Raw genomic sequence first — 25,258 nt, forward strand, 5'->3', positions numbered from 1 at the left:
GATCTTGCATATTTGGTGTCCTTAGCTCTGAAGGGCTTTCTTGCAACTGATTCCTTCTCAGCCCTTTTCTTTCACGATCTCAGAGCACAATCCCATGGCCTCTCTCCTCTCATGGCAGAACCGGAACCCTCCCTTCTATCTGCTCAGTTCCCAGGATTCTTTCTATTTCAAAACTTGCCTTTCCTTTTCTTTGTGAAGCACTGACAGAGTGAGCAGCCTTGCAGAGTAGAAAAGCTCTGACTTAGAGTCAGGGAGGTGTGACTTCCAATTCACTCTCCTACAGCCAGTGCCTGTGAACCTGGGAACTCTTCTTACATTCTGTGGGCCTTTCTCTCATCAGCACAAGAGTGAGTAGAAGGAGATCTCTGAGAATGCTCACAGACCAGCAATCGTCATGCATGAAGTGCCCAGGACCAGTGCACCTGGTTCTCTGCTGTGCTCTTCACTCTTATTATTTTCCCTTATTAGCAGGAACCAGCCTTTTAAACTGTTGTCCCACTTACTGCATTGAATTCCAGATTGTATTTACTGTGGCCCAAATTAAGACATGCCTTTCCATTATGATCCAGCAATTTTTGCACACAAATACAGAAACACACACACACACACACACACACACACACACACACACACACTACGATGCACTCTAATATTTTCTTTTGTGCCTTCTTGACTCTATTCTATTTCCCCATTCTGGGTCCTTTTTAACCTTCAATACCTAAAGCAATTGTCATTTCAGGCTTTTACCCTCCCTCTTTTCCTACCGACACCCCAGCCCCCAAAATTTCATCTTTCCCACTCTGTCTTCCTTGAGGTTGCTGTTCAATTGTCACCTTGTTTGCAGGGATCCCTGAATTCTCAGTATAAAATAACACCCATCTACTCTATTATAGCTACTATCGTTTTTTATTCACATGACACCATCTGACTTTTTATATGACATATCTATTGTATATATACTTTCATTATCATTATATTATAAGAAAGTTGTTTCAAAGCATCCTATACACTTTCCCTATAGGTGAAAACTATCAATAAATATTTCTCAAGTGCATGAAAGCATTTTTCATGAAAACAGTGTAATCCATGACCACCTTGGAAACAAAGATTGAGGAAGAGAGGAATTCCTAATCATAGATGTCATGGGGATGATATGTACACAAAATAAATATTGTTGCTTTATTACAAAATGTTATTGTGGCATTTAAACTGTGCTTTTAATGGCCATTTGTGCAAAAACTAATCATGCTATTTTTTTTTTTTCTTTTCTACTAGTCGCCTCCACACCATGGGACCTGGGAATGATACTCTGATTTCAGAATTCCTTCTTCTGGGATTTTCAGAGGAACCAGAACTGCAGCCCCTCATATTTGGGCTTTTCCTCTCCATGTACCTGATCACTGTGTTGGGAAACCTGCTCATCATCCTGGCCGTCAGCTCAGACTCCCACCTCCACACACCCATGTACTTCTTCCTCTGCAACCTGTCCTTCGTAGACATCTGTTTCACCTCTACCACCGTCCCAAAGATGCTGGCTAACATCCAGTCACAGAGCAAAGCCATCAGCTATGTAGGTTGCATCACACAGTTGTTGTTTTTTCTTCTCTTTGGGGGCCTGGATGTCTTCTTTCTGGTTGTAATGGCCTATGACAGATATGTGGCCATCTGTCACCCCTTGCACTATATGGTCATTATGAATGCCCATCTCTGTGGACTGCTGGTTCTGGTGTCCTGGATCATGAGTGCCCTGAATTCCTTGCTACAAAGTTTAATTGTGTTGCCATTGTCCTTCTGCACAAACTTGGAAATCCCGCACTATTTTTGTGATGTCAAAGAGGTTGTCCAACTTGCCTGTTCTGACACCTTTCTTAATCACATGGTTATGTATTTAGTATCTGTGCTACTGGGTGGTGGTCCCCTGGCTGGTATCATTTATTCTTACTCTAAGATAGTGTCCTCCATACGAGCAATCTCATCAGCACAGGGGAAATATAAGGCATTTTCTACCTGTGCGTCTCACCTCTCAGTTGTCTCCTTATTTTATGGTACAATCCTAGGAGTATATCTTAGCTCTGGTGCTATGCACAGCTCAAATTCAAGTGCAGCAGCCTCGGTGATGTACACTGTGGTCACACCTATGCTGAACCCCTTCATCTATAGTCTCAGGAACAAAGACATAAAGAGAGCTGTGAAAAGAATCTTTGGAATGGCAGGTAGAAATGGGACAATCATCTGGGGGTAAAAAGTGCCCTTGCTTTTGGGGCCACAGAACTAAAAACCAAAAATTGTGATTCTTTAATCACATTGTGTTTTTTAGACTTGCTCCTTTTGTGTATTTTTTAAAAATTATATTTTTATTTTTTTCAGAGAGGAAGGGAGAGGGAGAGAGAGATAGAAACATCAATGATGAGAGTACCTTATTGATCAGCTGCCTCCTGCTTACCCCTTCCTGGTAAAAGAACCCACTACCTTGGCATGTGTCCTGACCAGAAATCCAATGGTCACCTCCTGGTTCATATGTCGAACCTCAACCACTGAGAAATACAGGCCAAACCAAACTTTTTGCTTTTATTTCCGTCCTTGAATTTCCTTTGTTTCAACTTCTTTATACAATTTAAGTAACCATTTTATTTAGCTTCCTGCTTTGTCTGTTATATAGAAAGTTTCCCCTTGTCCCTTTTTAACCTTCACAATGTTTTTCCAACCTTGGTCAGAAATAGTGAGAAGTTTTCATTTACTTCATCAAAAACATTGATGACTTAAGAAAAATTTCTTCCCTAATGACATATATCATTGTAAGTAATTTGTTCTGTTTTGTAGGTAGAATAGTAATAAGTGCTATTACTCATGTAAAAAAACTGCACTTGACTACCTAATCCATTGTATAATTTTATGCCATAAAATATTTTTCAAAATTCCTTTATTGTTTAAGGTATCACATATTTATCTTCATCTCCCCATTTCCATCCCAAACCCCTCCTCAAGTATGCCCCCACCCTTCAGTTTCCTGTGACCACTAGTTGGGCTTATATACATGCATACAAGTCCTTTGGTTGATCTCTCTCCCTTCCCCCAACTCCCCTACCTACCCTCAGAAGTTTGACAGTCTGATCAATATTTCCCTGTCTCTAGGTCTGTTTTTGATCATCAGTTTATGTTGTTCATTTTTTCTCCTAGATGAGTGAGATCATATGATACAAGAAATAAGAACCGGAAATGAGACAAGCAATAATGCTTATGCTGAGAGGCAAATGAATCAGTCTATAGTGAGTTTTTTCTGGACCAACAGGTCTTTTGAGTCCCAATTTCTATGTCAAATAGTTCCTTAAGGGTACATGTCAGCAATGATATTTCACTTCTGGATGGTGGACAAAAGGTGGCGATGCAGGTCTGGTCCTGGGCAACCTGCAGTGACACACAGCTGTTGACTGCTAGTATGGCAAGGCCATATCAGTGTCTTCCATCTCTGGACTGCTTCTCTTCTGTCTTCATGGCTGGAACAGTCCTGTCAATTCCTTTCTGTTGCAGGAATCCACATGGTCTCAGAGTTGTTTTCTGTATATATACAAACCTATTCTCAACCAAAAGTTAATAACGAAATATTTTCTATCAATTTGACTTGGGATCCTTTTTCATTTTTTGCCCAAAAGATTTTCCTTTGGCTTGTTTTGCTGTTAGCATTGTAAATGGAAGTTAATTTTTTAAAGTACAAATTTTCTAGATATAATTTATTTACAGGATATTTTCCCTTACATGATATTCTTCTACTATCCCCCCTTTTTAAATTTAAATATTAGGAGGCTTTGGAAATTTTATAATGTAGTCTTGATAGCTTTACATTTTAATTTTTGCACTAAAATATGACGGCTTTACATGTTATGCAATTTTACCATGAGATGAACTACCAATAAAAAATTTTAGTTAAAACTTTAGGAACAGCATTTTGTCCAATACAATCAATTTTTCTAGAATATTTGCTTATTTCCATTATCCAATTTAAATTAGTCTGAAAACTTGACTACTATTTTACTATCATATTTAATACTCTAACAACAATCTTATTTTACCCTGTAAATATTAGTGGGAAGAATTATCTGCCTTGTTGAGTAGGCCCTGGTACTAGGCTGGATTTAGATATCAATAATACACTTCCCCACACCATGGGTACAAGACAACTCAAACAATTCTTATTGCAGGGAGTGGACAGCTGCTGGTGGTTAATTGTCTATCTGTTACCTGGGTCCTGATGTGAGCTGTGCATGGGAAGCAAAGCAGCCATCGAGGCAGGAGACCTCCCTCAAAGGGGGTGAGGGTTCAGGCCCCTGTAAAGTTTGCGGGTGAGGGTCTGTGCCCCACCTCTTTTGACCCCCAAGTTCTCTCCTGATGGCCACTCTCTGTGCCTGTCTTAGGTTGTTTCTTCCCTGTGGAATCTTACCCATCTCTAACCAACTATCTTCCGGGGCTAAAGGGTGATGTGAAGTTCAGTTCTGACTCTTTCATAGCCTATGCTCCCATAGCCTCCATGCCCAGCACCTGCCTTGGGATACCCTCGCCTTAATATTCAGATGCCTGAAGAATCATCTCACATTGGTCCAGCTGCTTCACAAATTTGGCCTCTGTACTAGTTTGGGTCTCATATTCTTCCCAGAATTCACAGAGGTCTTTTCCAGTATCCTTTGAGAGAAGCTGGGTTAGCTGATTCATAGTTTCCTCTTCTCACCTATATTTTTCTTCTTTGGGGATGTTATCTGCTGGTGCTATGTCCCCAAGGATGCATTCTGTCATATTGTGAACCGGGACTCTGTCTTTGTTCAAATTATCACCCTTTGTCACCAGAGCCATAATTGCCATCCTGTACAGATGATCTGATACCCTCTATGGAATCTCAACATTTCTGTACCCCCAGTCAGTCCTTGGGAATCTCTGGAGCTGCCTCACCACCTGCAGGAACTGCAGAAGGTTCAGGGCCCCAGACAGCCACAGAGGAGGCCGAAGCCATGCAGCTATGGTTTAGAAGGGGTAGAGTGTCACTATGGTTGTTTTGAAGCTACTCTTTTTAATCTGATTTATTATCCCTTCAGTCTTTCCATGTTGTAATTTTTCACATTCTTAGTTTTGTTTCTAGGTAAGTGCATATCAATGCACATACCTTTGTGGAAATTCCAAACATGAGCAAAACAGATGTTATTCCTGCTCTTTTGGGTCATCTTAATATATAAAAAGCCAGGGCCGTCATGACCAAAACTACCAGATGGATGACTGAATAGCAGGCTGCATGGGGCGACGAGGCTAGCAGGGGAGTTAATGAGGGACAACCAAATGACTGAACAGCAGCAGGCTGTGTGGGTGATGAGGACTGCAGAGGGGGCAGTTGGAAGGGACCAGGCCGGCAGGGGAGACAGTAAGGAGCAACCAGGCTGGTGGGGGGCAGGCTGGTGGGGGTTAAGGGGGCAGTTAAGGGTGACCAGACCAGCTGGGGTAGTTAAGGGCAATCAGGCATGCAGGTATGTGAACAGTTAGGAGCCAATGGTCCCAGATTGTGAGAGGGAGGTCTGACTGCTAGTTTAGGCCTGATTCCTGTGATTGGGCCTAAACCGGCAGTCAGACATCCCCGAGGGGTCTTGGATTGGAGAGGGTGCAGGCTGGGCTGAGTGGATCCCCCCAATCCCAGCACGCCTTGCATGAATTTTGTTCAATAGGACTCTAGAACAATATAGCAGCGAGGACAGAGAACAATGAAATAAATGTGTGTTTAAAATAATGTCCCCAGGAAGAATCATATGGAGAAAGCTATTCAGTATAAATACATAGAATTGTCATGGTGTGGCAGGATTTACAAAGCATGGTCTGTGGGGGTTTTGCTTGTTGGATGAAGACTAGAACCAGGACCACAGTGTGCCAGCTGGGTGTGTCACAAAAGAGAGCAAAACCCAACACCCAAGAAATAATAGAGAAGATGCCACATCAGAAAAGGAAGAAGGGGGCTAACCTCATCCCCTATCACACTATGTAAAAATGAGCTGGTCAAATAATTTTGAAATAGGTACAGAAAATACAAGTCTTCTACTACTTGATATTAAAAATGCCCTACTTCTGTTTCACTTCATATTTTCTTCTGAGAAGTGTTGGTTTATCCCTTTGCTTTGGGTGTACAATATGTAAAGTGACACTGTAAAGATATCACCTCTTTTGTCCTTTAGACATGTTTATTTTGGTTCTCCTGTTACTTTGTTTGGCATCAGGAGAATGTGTTAAGGTTTCAAATGGTGCCAGAAGCAAGGAAGAGTTTTTTTCCTCACCCCTGAGCTTATTAAATTATTTTAATGCCTCATTTTATTTCATTTCTTTTTCTTTCACTCTCTGTTTACAAAGCAGATTTTTATGCAATTTCAACTATTATTTTATTTTTATTATTTATTACAGTATAGTTAGCTTACAATATTATATTAACTTCAGGTGTGCAACCTAGTGATTGGACATTTATATCTTTACAATGTGGTCACCACAATAATTCTAGGAACTATCTGTTACCATGCAAAGTTATTAAGATATTATTGACCATATTCCCCATTCTATACATGATATATCCATGGCTTATTTATTTTACAGCTACAAATTTGGGGGGTCATAGGAGATCCACCTAGTACTCAGAAACAAATTGGGGAGACAAAAATGCCCCAAACAAAACCCCCAGAGAAAGAATTAAATGAAATAAAAGCAACCAAAATCCTAGGTGCAGAGTTTAAAACAATGGCTTTAAGCATGCTCAGGATATAAGAGGAAGAATGGTTGAATCAGGGATTTAGAGGACAGGATGAGGGAACCAAGATGGCAGTGCAGGAAAATGCCTGTACTCTCATGAACCACAGTTACATAAATCCCAGACTAGCTGACATTGGATGATTGATGACCAGAAGTACTAAAATACCTCTTGTACCACCATCTCCAACCAATCAGAATATACCCATGAGCTAAGTACCTATTGAAGACCTCTTCCCCCAATTCCTTTAGAATCAACTGCCTTAACGGAACCAGGAGTTCGGGTTTTGAGTGCTAGGTTTTTCATTCCCCATGTACAGGGTTACCAATAAAGTGAATCTAATCTCTCCACTACAAATCTCATGTTCAGTGTGTAACTCACCTGGTGCCTGGTAGACAAACTCTTCAGAAACAAAGGTAAATGTGGTTCTGACTTTGAAACCATTGTATGTTCATATAGAAAATGTAATTCATTATTAAAATTAAAGTCAACCATTCTATTTTATTATTTTGTTTGCCAGTTTTTATTTATTTTATTTTATTGTTGACAGTATTGCAGATGTTCCCCAATTTTCACCCTGTTTATCTCCCTCTTCCCAGCTCCTCCCCTTCCCCAGGCCTTCACCACACTATTGTCTGTGTTAATTGGTTTTGCAAATCTATCTAACTACATAAAAGCCTAAGTGACACAATGACTGAATGGTTTGTTGACTGGTCTCTATGATGTTCACTGACCACCAAGGGAAGATACTCAGCACAGCAGCTGCCCCCCCTGCTTGTCAGTGGCTCCCATAGCAGGAGTGCCTCTCAGCTGACCAATCCATCTTGGTAGCCCATCAGCCCAGCAGCAGCCACTTACTCCCTCAGTTGTCCTGCAGGTCCAATTTCCTGAGAACAGGCCAGGCACCAACAAACCAATACTGAGCCACTGGCATTAACCTGACAGTGCTGTGGACCTCCTGGAAGTTTGCTTCAGACACTGTGGGTGCTTCCCCTCCCTAGATGCTCTACAAGGAAGAAACCGTATAAAAGTGGCCGCCAGGTGGCTTCCAACAATCAGCAAGAACTTCAGTGAGAGGGAATCCAGATCCCAGGCCAGCAAGGAAGTTCCACTGCCTGCCCAGAGGACCCATCGCATCTCAAATTCCTCGTCCCACACCCCAACCTCCCTTAGGACAGGTACCAGATGAAAGGCTACTGATCAGGACTGACTGGGCATGAGCCCTCAACTGGCACAGTGGGGGTGGGATAAGTGAGAGGGGCAGGCAAAAATGGCAGGGGGTGTTGGATTGCCAGTTTAGGTCCAATCCCAGCATGCCATGCTAAGGGACCCCACGCATGTATGATATAATAATAAAAGCATAATATACTAATTAGACCAGACATCCTTCCATATGGCTATCCAGAGGAAGCTGGGACTGCGAGGGAAACCTGTGTCCTGGGTGCCAGAGGGAAGCCAGTGCCAGCAAAAGCTTTTTAGTGTTTCATAGTCCAACTTCTTTATCTTTTCCTTTATTTCTATTGCCCTAGGAGATGTTTCAGTAAAAATTCGGCTATATGAGATGTCTGAGATTTAATATTTGAGAAAGGAAAATATTACACGATCTCACTTACAAATGGAATCCAATAAGCTAATGTTTCCTTCTAAAATTTTTATGGTTTCATAACTTGCATTTAAATCAGAGAAAGACAAATATTATATGTTATCACTTACAAATGCAATTTAATGACCATAATAAACTAATGAACAAAATAGGTCTATAGGCATGGAAAATTGGAACAGACTGACATGTCTCAAATAAATAAAAAATTAAAAGGCAGGAGGAAAGCTGAAGGAACAACATGAAATGAAGCAACATATGTATAATAGGAGTGAGAGATTGACAAGAAGATAGCGAGGGTTAGAAAACTTACTAGAAGAAATAATGTCAGAAAACTTCCTTGATTTGGGGAAGAAGAAAGTCACATAAACACAGAGAGTCTTATCAATATGAAGCAAAAACAACCCAAGACACATCATAATTACAATGGAAAACTTTAATGACAAAGAGAGTAACTTAAAGACTGCAAGAGAGAAACAGAGAGTTACCTACATGGGATCTCCCTTAGATTATCAAATAGTTTTTCAACAGAAACACATCTGTCCAGAAAGAAATGGAGGGAAGTATACAAAGTGATGTAGGGCAGGGGACTGAGTCCAAGAATACTCTATCCAGCAAGGCTATTATTCAAAGTTGAAGGGGAAATCAGGAGCTTCACAGATAAACAAACAAACAAACAAACAAACAACAACAAAAAAAACCCTAAGGCAGTTTATCACTACCAAGCCAGCAATGCAAGAAATTATGAAGAGACTATTGTAAAAAGAAGAAATAAAAGGTAAAGGAACACAGGCACAAAAAAATAAAAATGGCTACAAACAAGAACATATCAACAATAACCTTGAACATAAATGGACTGAATGTTACAATCAAAAGACATTGAATGGCTGAATGGATATGAAAACATGACCTATATATATATATGCAATCTGCAGGAGACCAACGTCAGAACAAGGGGAGAACACAGATTGAGAGTGTAGGGATGTCAAAATATATTTCAATCAAATCTAAATGGGAAAAAAAAGCTGGCTTAGCCCTAAATTGACCTCAAACTAAAGGCCATACCAAGAGATACAGAAGGCTACTTCATAATACGAAAGGAATCAATACAACAAGAAGGTAGAACTCTGGTAAACATATATGCACCCAATACAGTGGCACCCAAATACATAAAACAAATTCTGGGAGAAATCAAGGGTGAGATAGACAACAATACAATCAAAGTAGGGGACTTTAATACTCCAGTGGCATCACTGGATAATTCCTCTGAACAAAAAATCAGCAAGGAAACAGCAACACTAAATGACTCAATAGGACTTAATTAACATCTTCAGAATATTTCACCTCAAAGCTATGGAATATACATTCCTCTCAAGTGCACATGGGACATTTTCCAAGATAGACCACATATTGGGTCACAAGCAAAGTCTCTCCACATCAAGAAGATTAAAATTATATCAAGCATCTTCTCAGACCACAATGGCATATTAGAAATCAACTACAATAAAAACAATCACAAAAACTCAAACACTTGGAGGTTGAATAACATTCTATTAAACAATGATTGTGTTACCAAAGAGATCAAAGAAGAAATTAAAAACATCCTGAAAATGAATGACAATAAAACACAACAATCCAACATCTTTGGAACACAGTGAAAGCAGTCCTGAGATAGAATTTCATAGCTCTACAGGCCTACCTAAAAGAAAGAAAGAAAGAAAGAAAGAAAGAAAGAAAGAAAGAAAGAAAGAAAGAAAGAAAGAAAGAAAGGAAGAAAGAAAGAAAGAAAGAGAAAAGATAGTAATAAGTTATCTAACCTACAACTTAAAGAAGAAGAAAGAGAGCAACAAGAAAAGCCCACAGTAAGCAGAAAGAAGGAGATAAAGATCAGAGAAGAAATAAACAACATACAGTGTGAGGGTGTGAAAGTCAATTTGCATATTAAATAGGATGATAATTCTTATTATGGGAAAGACCCAAAATTTAAATTCTTTAAGGGAGAGGTAAAAGTTTCTCTTGGACTCCCATGGTCTCAGATGCTTTCAGCTCAAAAATAATCCAAGTACATGTCTTAGGGTGACTCATTCTGAACCCTTACAATAGTGACCCAGTTTCATTCTTTTGCATGTGGTTGTCCAGTTTTCCCAGCACAGTTAACTGCAGATACTGTCCTTTCCTTATTTCACATGCTTGGTTCCTTTCTCCGAAATTAATGACCTTATGTGTGTGGGTTTATTTCTTGGCTCTCTGTTCCTTTCCATTGATCTATGTGTCTGTTTTAATGCCAGTACTATATTGCTTTCATTACTATAGCTTTTTAATATGGTTTATAATCAGGGAATGAGTTGCCTCCAGCTTTGTTTTGCTTTGGTTAATCAGGGTCTTATGCAGTTTCACAGAAATTTTAGGTTTGTTCTATATTTGTGACAAAATGACTCTTCAGCCCTCAGGTTTTAAGACAGTGGAATTCTATTTCTAAATGCTACTGACTTATAAATATGTAGTGCCTCACATCCAGCTGAGTTGAGATCTTGCTGGTCTCATAGCTGGTCAAGTTGTCCATACTAGGGGCCAATCAGTTGCCCTAGGTTCGGATCTGTCTCTGAATGTGTTGCATAATTGGTGGAATGATATCTTAGAAAAAAGAACATTTTTTCATGCAGCAGCAGAAGAACGAATACTGATTAGGAGAGCAGACTTGAGCTAAGTAGCCTGTGTTTGTGCCCCAGTTTCAGCACTTATTAGTTGTGTTACCTTAGGCAATTTGCTTAGCCTTCAGGTTCTTTATTTTTGTCAATTTTAATTAATAAAGTTATTGTGCCAGTTAGTGATTTTCATGTATCAAATTGCCTCACTATTCCACAACTTAAAGTGTGTAAGTAGCGGTAACTAGATAGATCAGGTTTCTGTTATGCTTCTGGTCAGGGCAGTGGGTCAGCTGACCTTGGATGAGTCTCTCACACAAGTTTTGGATTGATTGGTGGTAGGCTTGTCTAGTGGCTGCAGCTGGCACACTGGGGCTGGAGGCTTATTCTAGAAGGTCTGGGCTTGTTTACACAGCCATGGCTGTATTCCAAGAGACAGATGTGTGTAAGGCTCAGAATTAGCCCAACGTCACTTCTACCACATTATTCTGGTCAAAGAAACCCATAAGATTTAAGTATGGGCAAACAGACTCAATCTGTTATGGGGGTGAAGGTCAAATTGCAAAGTGAGAGAATACAAGGAGTCCACAGATAGGGGTCATTGATGCATCAGTCCCCATCATTGTTAATCTATTCTATTAGCTTTCTTTAGTAAAGGCATTTGTGTAGAAATTTCACATTAAGTAGAAGAAAAGGAAATCTAAAGTGAATTTGGTGATTCTGCTCCATTAACAGATCTATTGAATCCCCAAATTCATAAAATTGAAACCAAGCCAGAATCCCTTCTCAGCCCAACCCCCAACCCCCAATGTCTCATTTGCAAGGAAACAGACCTGAGTTCCTTTTCCTTATATTCACCAAATAAACTTTTTTACACATAAATCAGGGTCTTGTGGCACTAGTCTCCCCTCTGGAGTGTATGATAACATAGTGACATATACCTTGAGTTGGTTTTTTAAGGGCTAAAATGTTCTACCATTTAGTAACGAACTATAGAAATGATCCCTGAAAGTATAGTCTTTGTTCTACCATTTAGAAAACCACTGTCTCTCTTGGACCATAGTCACATAAACCCCAAACTAGCTGACATTGGATGACCGATGATCACAACTCCTAAAATATCTCATTGTAACACCCTATCCAACCAATTGATATACACATGAGCTGATAACACATTGAAGAACCCAATGCCTAATTTCACCAATTGAAACCAACTGCTGCTTAAGCCGGTTTGGCTCAATGGATATAGCGTCGGTCTGCAGACTGAAGGGTCCCAGGTTTGATTCCGGTCAAGGGCATGTACATTGACAGCTGGTTGATGTTTCTCTCTTATCAATGTTTCCAGCTCTCTGTCCCTCTCCCTTTATCTCTGTAAAAAATCAAATATATATATATATATATATATATATATATATATATATATATATACACACACACAACTGCCAGTAAAGGAACCAGGATTTCAAGTTTTGAGCACTACCTTTCCCATTCTGCTTGCATGATGCTACCAATAAAGTGAATAAAAACCCTAATTAAAAATCTCATGTTCAGTGTGTGTGGCTCACCTGGTGCCCAGTGGACAACTCTTCAGTTACAGTAATAAATGTGGTTCTGACTTTGAAGTCTTTGTGCGTTAATAAGAAATGTAATTAGTTACTAAAATTAAGGTCAACATTCTATGTTACATCGTTGTTTCTAAATTTCTAAATTATCTTAGTTTCATATTAATTTAATCATTCATTCTTTAATTTCTATTCTCACCAAGTTTCTTTAAAATTTTCTTTCAACATTAAAATGAGAATATTAATGTGTCTGTGTTATGTCTTTGTGTGTTGGGTTTATTTGAAAGAAAAATCATGTACCAATGTACATACATGTATATGTACAAACACTCCATACCTATGGAAGAGTTGTTAGACATATTCTATTTAAAAAATATTTCATTTATTTCTACCAATATTTACCAGAATTAGGTTTATTATTCCACATCACCAACAGAAATAGGGAAACAGAGGATCAGGCTAATTACAAGTTTTTTACAATTATATAATTATATAATAAATATATTAAACCTTTTGTGTTTTTTGAGTTATGTATATGAACATGTGCAGTATGTACTCTTAATTTTTGCATGACTCCTTTAACTCAGAAATATAGCTGTTAACTATGTTCAGTTTAATTTATTTTATTATACTCCAATAAATTATTTTTATTTTCAATTTTTTTTTGCCATCATAGAGCTCTAAGTTTAATTAGGAATTTCATAAATATTCATAGCACAAGACAGTAATATATAGGTGCCATTAGAAACACACAGACCATAGAGCTATATTGTTGGAGTGAGGTAAACTCAGGTATCATCTGGTCAAAGCATGTCAAACTTGCAGCCAGTGAGTCACATGTGTGACATGCTTGTTCTCTGCTTCTCAAATTATGTTTATGGGCCAGCAGCTTCAGATTCACCTGGATAGAATCGCAAGCTCTACTTGAGACCCACTGAATGAGAATCTTCATTTTAACCAGATCCCCAGGTGACTAATATTCCTGTTAGAACTGGAGAAGCAGAGATCTGGTCCAAATTCTTTTATTTTATTATTTTTTTGTTTGTTTGTTTAAATTTCTTTATTGATTAAGGTATCACATATTTGTCCTCATCCCCTCATTCCCATTCCAAATGCTTCCTCATGCATGACCCCTCCCTCATGTTGTCCTTGACCACTGGTTAGGCTCACATGGATGCACACAAATCCTTTGGTTGATCTCTTCCCTTTATCAGCACTCTCCCAACCCTCCTTCTGAGGTCTGCTAGTCTGATCCATGCCTCCTTGTCTCTGGGTCTGTTCTTGTTCATCAGTCCATGTTGTTCATCATTTCCCCTAGGTGAGTGAGATCATGTGCTACTAGAAATACACTTATTAAAACCAAAAATGAGACAAGCAATAATGGTTATGCTGAAAGGGAAATGAATCAGTCTGTAGTGAGTTTCTTTCTGAGCCAACAGTTCTTTTGAGTCCCAATTTCTATTTCAAACAGTTCCTTATGTGTACATGTCTGCAATTATATTTCAGTTTTGGATGGTGAACAAATGGTGGTAATGCAGGTCAGACCCTCTCTGGTTTGATCCTGGGCAACCTGCAGTGACACACAGCTTTTGACTGCTAATATGGCAAGGTACCATCAGTGTCTTCCATCTCTGGACTGAATCTCTTCTGTCTTCATGGCTGGAGTAGTCCTTTCAATTCCCCTCTGTTGCAGGAATCCACATGATCTCAGAGTTGTTTTCAGAAAATAGACAAACCTATTCTCGACCAAAAGTTAATAATGAAATATTTTCTATAAATTTGACTAGGGATCCTTTTTCATTTTTCCCCCCATATGATTTACTTCTGGCTTGTTTTGACATCATGTATGTTTTTTCATGGGTGTCTTGCTGTTAGCATTTTCTAGATGTAATATACTTATAGGATATTTTTCCTTACATAATATTCTTCTACTATCCCTCCACCATTTTTTTATTTAAATATTAGGAGGTTTTTGAAAATTTTATAATGTAGTCTTGATAGCTTTTAAATTTTAATTTTTTGCAATATAATAGGACTGTTTTAGGTTTTTTACATGCTACATAATTTTACCATGAAATGAACTACCAATAAAAATTTTAGTTAACACTTTAGGAACAGCTTTTTGACCAGTACAATTAATTTTTCTAGAATATTCGCTTATTTCAATTAACCAATTTAAATTAGCTTGAAAACTTAACTACTATTTTACTGTCAAATTTAATACTCAAACAACAATCCTACTTTACCCTGTAAATATTAGTGGAAAGGATTATTTGCCTTCTTGAGTAGGCCCTGAGCATTCCTGATGGTAGGATGGATTTAGATTTAAAAAAAAACAACACTTCCCCACACCATGGGTACAAAACAACTCAAGCAAGTCTTGTTGCTCTAAGAGGGCAGCTGCTTGCGGCCAAGTCTCTGTTACCTGGGTCCTATTTGAGCTGTGCATGGGAAGCAAAGCAGCCATGGGGGCAGGAGACCTCCGTCAGAAGGGGTGAGAGTACAGGTCCCTGCAAAGTTTGGGGAGGGGGTAAGGGTAAGTGCCTCACCTCTGTTGACCCCCAAGTTCTCTCCTGATGGCGCCTCTGCGACTGGGCCTGTCTTAGCTTGTTTCTTCTCTTGGGAATCTTACCCATCTCTGGCTAACCATCCATCCTCCGGGGCCAAGCAGGGTGATGTCATGTTTAGTTCTGTCTCCTTGGTAGCCTATGCTCCCATGGCCTCCACTCCCAGCACCTACCTTGGGATCCCCTTGCTTGCTCATGGGGCCCCAGCAATGATCACATATTTTGGGGAACCCGGGTTTCTTCTCCAGGGAGGGCCCAGCTTGCCCCACTGGGTGAGAGACAGATCCATGGTACCAGTCATCATGAGGTTTCCACCTGGACATGAACAGAAAGCTCAGGCAACAGCTGTGGGCTATTGGATTATAAGAGGATCCCTCTTGGCCAAAAGGGCAAGAGGGGCCAATATAAAATGCTCTGGTGCCTTTCCAGGGGACCCTCTACACAATGGAAGGGATTAAATCCCTCCTTGTCCTTTTTAAATTGCTGCCAGACATTCAAAGAATTAGTTTGTAAGTTTGCTTGGGATAATTGTATATTATACTGTTGTAATTCTAAAATATCAAGAGAAGTGTGACCTTTGTCTCCAAGCACCAAAAAGATGATTTTTTTTTATTGATCCCCAAGGGTGGGAGGTACTATTACAGGTACTGAGGGTAAGACAAATCTGGGGAAAATTATAAGGACATTGTAGAATAATATCATGTAAAGATATTCCTTGCTCTAGGCCATGGCAATTCCATTTCAAACTGGCTGTCCATTTCTTTTTTTTATATATATAAGGTCTTAGTTACATTTTATGGACCTCTCCCAGGGGTAAGTAGTGATATTAGTGACACCCTTTCTTTGGTGTTCATACAAGCCAGAAACCTCTCTTTAATTTTACACACAAAGGAGCAGTGGTTTGATTTTGTGTCATACAAAAAGGAAGCTGGGTAGAGACCCCTGGGTAATTATACTTTCTTGCCCCACCCATAGTCCTCCTAGATGACTAAGGTGTTTGGTATTATTGATGACTACATTAAATGGGGAATCAGCCCACATAAAGGGTCTTACCCATGAAGGTTCAGGAGCATAAGTCCAAAATTACTTAAAAAGTTTTTTTTAGAACCAATAAATAGATTCAACAATGATACAAAATAAATATATAATAATCATTTACTTCTATATGAACAGTTAGAAGAGATATTAAAAGAACAATTCCATTTCTAATTGCATCAAAAAATTAAATACCTACAAAGAAACTATAAAACATTGCTAAAATATTGAAGAAGGCACAAAGAAATGGAAAGATATTCTGTACTTATGGATATTCTGTTTTTAATATTGTTAATGCCCTTACTATTGTTAAAGAGGAAACCACAGGCCCAAAATAGCATCACTCCAGTTAAAAAACCCATGATGCTAAATCTAGATTTCATGCTGGATTTAATGGAAGTTTCAACCTCTCCCAGAAGCTTAATTTTAATTAACCAGCCTTGAATTTCTGGTCAAGCACCAGTAAGGTAATCTGCCATGTGGGCCTTCCCCATCCCTCACTGAAAGAAGAGAGAATCTGTCTGATAGAAATTCTTCCTCTCCTCTTCCCACATATAAAAGATTTCATGGCCACCAAATCCTTTTTTCCTCTGTTTTTAATAGCTCCTTTGTCCCTCCCTCTTTCCTATAAAACCTTCTGTTTTGTACATACCCTCTGTGCTCCCCTTTAGTTGCCAGATAGGAAGTTTTACCTCTCCCTTAAAGAATTTTAATTTTGAGTCTTGCCAATAATAAGAGTTATCACCAGAAATAACATTTTTGTGAGCTATATCAAGGGCAGGGAAAATGTCTGGTTACTGAACATCTTTTCCTTTAATTGTCCTACAATGTCCTTCCTTCTGTAGCTCCAGGTGATTTACCTCATCTTTAGCTCAGAAGATCATATAAATGTACCTCACTGTCTCTATCTATGAACTTCTCATATATGTTTCAATGTAGATTCTATTGGGGATAGATATTTAATAGTCAATTTTTTCCAGTAACCATGGTAGTTCATGATTGTTCCCTACAAATCTAAGTCTATTGATAATGATAAAATAGGGTAGTTATGCCTGGGCACTGGCTTGGGTCTTACTACTTTTTTTCTGAGACCAATCCTTATATGACTAGATGGACACTTATGGTCCTTATTCTAATCGCCACAATTGGACCCTCAGCTAAATAAGACAATAAAACCTGGAACTTTGTTATGAAATACAGAAGCATTTTTGTAGCATAGGTTCCTGACTAAGCTTTTTTTTCAAGTCATCCATCACAAATAATCATAATGCCAGATGTTTGACAGTGCTACTACATAAGCATTCATGCTACAGCCACCCACAAGTTCTCCTTTTTAAAAAAATATATATATTTTATTGATATTTTTCAAAAACAAATGATAACTTTTATTATTTAAAATGAATTGTACAATGGGAAAAAGAAGGCTAACATCAGAAAAAATAAAATGATAAAAGCAATAATCCCCCAAAACCCCCAAGCAATAAACATCAAAAGATAGAAAATTGAACCAAACCATTGAATACATAAAAACAAAATAAAAAAGGAAAAGAAAACGAAAAAAACAAGGTTGTCCCTTGGGACAGGTTGATCACATTCAACAAGGGGCCCTACAGGAGCAGCTCCTCCTCTGAGAAAGGAACCAGCATGGGCTCCAGGGAGGGCTCTTCATCCAGTGATGGTGGGGCCTCAGTTTCCTCTGGGGCCTGCCCTGGCTCCATAGCTGCAGCTGGAGAGGATGATGGAGGTGGTGAAAGCTCTGGAGGTGGTGATGTCTCCAGCTCTATATCCTGCTCTTTAGGATTAACTTCAAGTGTGACAGGAGGAGCTGCCTCTGCCTCCTGGGATGGTGCTGGAGTTGGGAGGAGAGAAAAGATCACCCGGTTGCCTTCATGTCCATCTGTCCCCCAAAGACAGAACACAGCCACAGCCCAGGACCACCACAGGACATCCTCCATACCTGCAGTCTGACAGATGGGTATTCTTGCTCCTGTCCAGGCTCTGGGGTGCTCCCTGTGTGCCTGGCAACAATACCTCCCATATGCTGCCCTGCAGTTCCACCCCCAATCCCACCCTCACTTCCCCAGCTTCTCACCCTTGATTTCTGATTCCTTGGGCTCAGGGTGTTTCGGGCAAGTCTGGTTGACATGGGCACCATAGTCCAGGTCACTGGTGAAAACTTTGAGCTGCCGGTTGAACCTGGGCTGCTTCGGCATTGGAGGCCTAGGGAACCTGGGCTGCTTCGTGGTTAGAGGCTTGAAGAGCTTGGGCGGCTTCAGTGGAGGAGTCCCTGGTTGTCCATCCATGGCCCCTGGCTCCCCAGAGCCCCAGGTGGCCACACTCACTTCAGGCCTTTCCTGGCCCTCGGTGGTGTGGCTCACCGGGCCCTCACTGCTGCCCATGTCACAGGGATCTTCCTCAGGTAGCTGCTGCTCCACCTTGATGAAGGTAGAGCTCTGCAATGAAAGTGACCATCAGCCAGTGGGATGTCCTCAAGCCTGGCCCAGTCACTGCTGCTTCTTCCACTGCACCTTCTCCTCTAGATCAGGCCCTCCACACTTGAACCCCCTTGTACACACACACACACACACACACACACACACACACACACTCACACTCACACACAGCAGACATGGGGCTGCTCCCGGGGGATCAGAGTGGTGGCCTGGCCCCAGTAAACCTCCCTGTGCTACCTTTGGGTTCCTGAGTGAAAAAGGCCACAGGCGGCATCTGGGTTGTGTCTGGACGCTGCTGTGGGTTCTTGGAGAAACACTCTCATCGCTGCCTCTTTTGAGGCCTCAGCCTCGGCACACTGGGAGACAACATGAAAACATGGTGTCCTCTCTAATGCCACTATCTGAGTGAGATGGGAAGGGGCAGTTATAGGATGAGGCCGCCTGGTTATCAGGTTCCAGGTTCTGATGGGCTCCATCGTCAGGAAGTGAAGTCGCTGCTCTTGTCAGGAAGTGAGGTCGCTTCTGTTGACAGGAAGTTAAGTCACTACTCTCGACTGAGGACACACTCAGGTAGGGGACCTGGGTAGTGACCATTGGGCTGAAGCAGCAGTGACTACAGTTGGGCAGGGTTTGAGACCTCCCAACCAGCTGCCTGTCACTGTCATTGCAGAATTCATTCCAGATCATGGAGCAGCAGCTGTTCAACAAAGACCCCCACCCACGTCCACCAGTGAGAGGCAGGTGAGCCACACACCTGAGGGCCAGAGCAGGTCTGAAGTGAGTGTGCCCACCTGGGGTCCGGGGAAATAGGGCCCATGGATAGGTGAGGAAGGACCCCTTCACCGAACCTGCCCAGGCCCAACAAGCCTCCAACCTCAAAGCCAATCATTCTCTGCTGGCAGCTCACCAACATTGATTCCAACCTGGAGCAAGGTGCCCATGATCAATAAACTTGGCCTGATGAGCTGGAGCCCAAGGAGACAGAGCCCAATAGTGAGAAGGTGGGGGAGGGGTGATGGGGGTAGAGCTGCATGCACACATATGGGGATGACTTTGGCCCAGATATACAGGGAGCACCTCAAATGCTCTAGGAGCAAAGCCCAGCCTCAGAGTTGCCACCTGTTGGGATGACTGCCATTGAGGATGTCCTATCATGGATTCAGAGCTGCAGCCGTGTTCTGTGATTGGTAGACACATGGAAATGCACTCCTGTGGGCGATATTTTCTCTTCTCATAGCTATAGCACCAGCCCAGGGGGCAGAGCAGGCTCCTGTTTCAACAACTTGCCCATTCAGAGGAGACCAATGCAGAGGTAGATGTAGAGGTCTGTCCACCTCCACCAGTCTCACCACCTCCAGCAACCCCTGCTGAAGAGCCAGGGTCGTCCTGTGCAGCACTCCTGACCTAACTGAGGACCCTCCAGCCCTGGCTGCACAGTCCTCCCTCGATCCTGTCCTGTTTCTTGCCTCAGAAGAGGAGCTGCCTCTAGAAAAGGTTTCAGTGCCAGCTCACTTCCTGTTGGTTAAATGTGGTCTCTCTCTCTCCCTTCAGAAGAGTTCGTTTTACCCTCACACATTGACCTTTTTCTTTTATTCTCTTTAATTGTTGCTTTTTTTTTCTCTCTCTCTCCATGGCAGGTTTCAGTTTTTTATTTTATCATTTTTTCCCTCTTTTTTTAGCCTTCATTTCCCATGTTGTAATTGATTTTAAATAATACGGTAAATGTTATTTGTACTTTAAATTGTGCTATTTCTGAGTATGGAGTACATCCATGATGCTGTGTAATCACCGCCACTGCCTAGTTGCCGAATGTCTCATCACCCCACAAGGAAAAAAAAACTCTGCCCCATAGGTACTCATTCCCCACTCCTTCTGTCCCTGGAAACCTCTCACATGCTATTTGTCTCTTTTTTAACCCTTCTGGCTGTTTTCTATAAATGGCATCTCACAATATGAGCTGTTTTGTGTCTTCTCAGGATGCAAGGCAGATACAATATCCACAAATCAATAAGTGAGATTCCCCACTTTAAAAAATGAAGGAAAATAAAAGCACATAATTATATAAATTGATACAGAAAAATGAGATGAATAAATACAGCACCCATGTATAATACTAAAAGCATAATATGCTAATTAGTCTGGATGCCATTCTAGATATCCTTTCTGTGAGGGCGGAGCCGCTTGCATGAATTTCATGCATAGAGCCGCTAGTTTATAATAAAAACTCTCAGGAAATTGGGAATAGAGTGAACACATTTCTACATAATAAAGGACATATATGACAAACCCACAGCCAACGTCATAGTCAATGGGGAAAACCTTAAAGTGCCTCCCTTAAAATCAGGAACAGCACAGGGATGCTCACTTTCACCACTAAAAAATTACTAGAACTCATAAATGAATGTAGTACAGTAGCATGATACAAAATAAATATCCAGAACTCTGTTCTGATTTTATACAAAAAAATGAACTATCAGAAATGTAAACTAACAAAATAATCCCATTGCTAAACACACACACACACACACACACACACAGACACACACACACACCTATGAATAAATTGAACCTAAGATGTAAAAGACCTAATCTTGGTAATTTAGAAGTCACTGTAAGGGAAGCTCACTTCATAAGAGAACATATTTATCAATGATACTTACAATAATGTGTTTATTGGTTTATTTCCAATATATAAGGAATTCATACCGCTTAAAAGGAAGATAAACAATTTTAAAAATTGCAAAAGACCTAAATAGACACCTCTCTAAAGAGGACATACTTATGGCCAATAGACATAGGGTAAAGTGCTCAAAGTCACTAATCATCAGACAGAGGTAAATTAAAATTACAATGAAGTATAACCTCAATCCTGTCAGAATGGCTATCATCAACAAATCAACAAATGTCAAATGCTGGTGGGGATGTGGAAACAAGGGAACCCTAGTGCACTGATGGTTGGGAGGCAGACTGGTGCAGCCACTGTGGAAAACAGTGTGGAATTTCCTAAAGAAATTAAAAAGGAAACAACCATTTGACCCAGTGATCCCATGTCTTGGAATATAGCCTAAGAAACCTGAAACACCAATCAGAAAGAACATATGCACCCCTATTTTCATAGCAGTGCAATTTACAATAGCTAAGATATGGAAGCAACCCAAGTACCCATCAGGAGATGAGTGGATAAAAAAAAAACACAAAAAACTGTGGTACATATACACCCTGGAATACTATGCAACTGTAAAAAGGAATTTACCCTTTGAAATGCCATGGAGGGACCTGGAAAGAATTAGGCTAAGCAGAATAAGCCAGTTAGAGAAAGATAAGTATCACATGATTTTATTCCTATGTGGACTCTAATGAACAATATAAACTGATAAGCAATATAAACCCAGGGACATAGAAGCATGGAACAGACTGTGGAAACTCAGAGGAAAGTTAGAGATGGAGGTTGGAGGTGGGGAAAGATTAACCAGGAAACTTACATGCATAGATGCATAGCACATAGACACAGACATTAGTGTGGTAAAGGCCTGAGAGGGGTGGGTGTGTACTGGAGGGGTTCAATGGGGAATAATGAGCAACATCTGTTATACTTTTAACAATAAAAATAATCCTATATTTAAAAAGCCTAATATGCTAAGTGCCTAGTAATCCAGTCATCTGTTCAACCAATCAAAGCATGATATGCTAATGATATGCTAAAGCTGCTCAGTAGCTCACTGTGATGCGCACTGACCACCATGGGGCAGATTCTCTGACTGGTAGGTTGGCTTTCAGCTGGGGTCCGGCCAATTGGCACTGAGCAAGATGTGCTGGACATGCCCTGGAGTCCTCCCACAGTCCCTTCCCTAATGGCCAACCTCTCACATTCCTTTCAGGCCCCAATATTGTACTCAGGGAACAAATGTTGATATTTTATTCATTTTTTACAGAGAGGAAAGGAGAGAGATAGAGAGTTCGAAACATCAACGAGAGAGAAACATCACTGAGCTGCCTCCTGCTGGGGATGTGCCCGGAAACTAAGGTACATGACCTTGACCAGAATTGAAGCTGGGACCCTTCAGTCCGCAGCCTGATGCTCTATCCACTGAGCCAAACCAGTTAGGGCTCTCCTTTTATTTAATTTAATTAATTAATTAGTTAATTAATTAATTAATTAATTTATTTTATTGATTTTGTACAGAGAGGAAGGGAGATAGATAGAGAGTTAGAAACATCGATGAGAGAGAGTCATCAATCAGCTGCCTCTTGCACACCCCCTACTGGGGATATGCCCGCAACCAAGGTACATGCCCTTGACCAGAATCGAACCCGGGACCCTTCAGTCCCCAAGCCGACGCTCTATCCATTGAGCCAAACCGGTTTTGGCTCTCATTTTATTTTTAATTTGATTTGAAATTTGAAATACATACAATTTTATTTTTAATTAGCAAATTCAATACAAGCAAATGAAGGAAGTTCACATTAAACAATAGATATATCTAGGAAGTAAAGTTTATTTGGAATTTAACAGAATTTTTGTGATTTTTACACAAGATTAACATATTATGCTTTTCTTTCCCCTGTCCTAATTCCAACTCTCCAGGGTGGTATTTGGGCATGCTGGATCTGTGAGTAATAAAACTTACATGTTCATCGTTCCATGATGGTTGTTGAAATCATAAGGACATTAAGGATCCATCTAGTCACAACATTGCTTCTGATCTATGGAACAAGTTGTAGGACTCAGGCCAGTGCCCAGGCATTCCTATCCTATTGCATCACTATCAATAGACTGAGACTTATAGGGAACAATTATAAAGTCTACAGTATCAGGATGATCAGTTAAGGTACTGATGTACAAAGAATGAGGTACACATGGTGAACACAGAACAAATTACATACAATGATATAAGTCATTTGAGAAGAAATTAAGATATCAATATTGCCGGTGAATTAAATGAAAACTTCCAAATATTTCTGATCAAGATTGGGAAAAACTTTGTGCACGTAAAAGCAGACAAAGGGAACAATGGTCTACATAACAGACAAAGCAGAGAGCTTACTAAAATGGTTACTTAAATTGCATGAGAGATTTGCAACAAACAAAGAAAAGTCAAGGACAGAATACAAGGAACAAGTCTGAAAACTATAATCTAATGAGAGAATCTCAATTTCTGGTTTTGAGTCTTGGAGCACTTTTTCTACCTCAGGATGATTGTCCCTTTTGTACCTGCCATCCCATAGAATCTTTTCAGGGCCCTCTTTATGTCTTTGTTCCTGAGACTGTACACGAAAGGGTTCAGCATGGGTGTGACCACAGTGTACATCACTGAGGCTGTGGCACTTGAATTTGAGGTGTGGGAAATAGCAGAGCTGAGATACACTCCTATGGCTGTACCATAAAATAAGGAGACAATTGAGATATGAGATGCACAGGTAGAAAATGCTTTATACTTCCCCTGAGCTGATGGGATTCCACAAATTGAGGACATTATTTTAGAGTAAGAGTAAATGATACCAGCGAGGGGACCAGCACCTAGTAGCACAGCTGCAAAATAAATCACCATGTTATTAAGAAAGGTGTCAGAACAGGCAAGTTGGAAGACCTGTTGGATTTCACAAAAATAGTGGGCGATCTCAAAGTGTGTACAGAAGGACAGCTGAAATACCATTATGCTTTGTAAGAGGGAATTCAGGGCACTCATGATCCAGGACACCAGAACCAGCAGTCCACAGAGCCGGGGGTTCATGATGACCATGTAGTGCAGAGGGTGGCAGATGGCTATAAAGCGGTCATAAGCCATCACGGTCAAGAGGATGGCATCCAACCCAACAAAAAGTATGAAAAAATGCATCTGGGTGATGCAGCCTGCATAGGTGATGACTTTGCTCTGTGACAAGATGTTCACCAGCATCTTAGGGATGGTGGTGGAGGTAAAACAGATGTCTACCAAGGACAGGTTGGAGAGGAAGAAGTACATGGGCGTGTGGAGGTGAGAGTCTGAGCTGACGGCCATGATGATGAGCAGATTTCCCAACACAGTAGTCAGGTACATGGAGAGGAAAATTCCAAATATGAGGGGCTGCAGTGCTGGTTCATCTGAAAGTCCCAGAAGAAGAAATTCTGAAATTGGGGTATCATTGCCTCGTCCCATGTGGTGTAGGTGACTTGTAGGAAAAAAAAATAGCAAGATCAATTTTTAATCAATTGACTATTACTAACACAATTGAAATGCTACAACTATATTTCACAATAACTATTTTGAACATGTCCTCCCCTTTAAGACACACCCCTTCCCAACCCATGACATCTCTGATTCAGAATTTCTGTCCTCCTCAGACCCTTTCTTCAAGGTGGCCATGGACTACACAGGTGTTTTTTGTTTTTGTTTTTCCTTCATTTGTTTTAAAATCTTTATTATTGAGAGTAAATAAAATGAAATGTCTATTATTGAGAGGATTACAGATGTCCTTTTTTCAACTCCAACACCCCTTTACCCAGTTCCCATTCCCCACAGACCTTCATCATCTGATTGTCTGTATGCATAGGAGATGCATATATTCTTATAAGATCTTTGGTTAATCTCTTCCCTACTCTATGCCTTCCTTCTGGGATTTATCAGTCTGTTCCATGTTTCTATGCCTCTGGTTCTA

At 40.5% G+C, this 25,258-nt stretch overlaps 2 protein-coding genes across 2 annotated transcripts in view; one reads left to right on the forward strand and one right to left on the reverse strand.

Moving 5' to 3' along the window:
• Window positions 1–24,759, reverse strand: part of LOC311623644 (olfactory receptor 7A10-like) — a gene marked incomplete at both ends in the record, with an annotated part of 162,645 nt that extends 137,886 nt beyond the window's left edge. Inside the window, one exon of the mRNA XM_084886014.1 lies at window positions 24,688–24,759. Coding sequence (XP_084742140.1) covers window positions 24,688–24,759 — 72 coding nt within the window. The remainder of the gene's footprint in view (window positions 1–24,687) is intronic.
• Window positions 1,289–2,242, forward strand: LOC311622599 (olfactory receptor 7A10-like; the record flags this gene model as incomplete). Its single annotated transcript, XM_084883857.1, has 1 exon — window positions 1,289–2,242. The coding sequence occupies one exon, from the start codon at window positions 1,289–1,291 to the stop codon at window positions 2,240–2,242; it is 954 nt and encodes a 317-aa protein (XP_084739983.1).
• Window positions 24,760–25,258: the final 499 nt, after the last annotated feature.

This window comes from Pipistrellus hanaki (genome assembly GCF_964339955.1).
Source record: "Pipistrellus hanaki genome assembly, chromosome: 5".
Taxonomy (NCBI): Eukaryota; Metazoa; Chordata; class Mammalia; order Chiroptera; family Vespertilionidae; genus Pipistrellus; species Pipistrellus hanaki.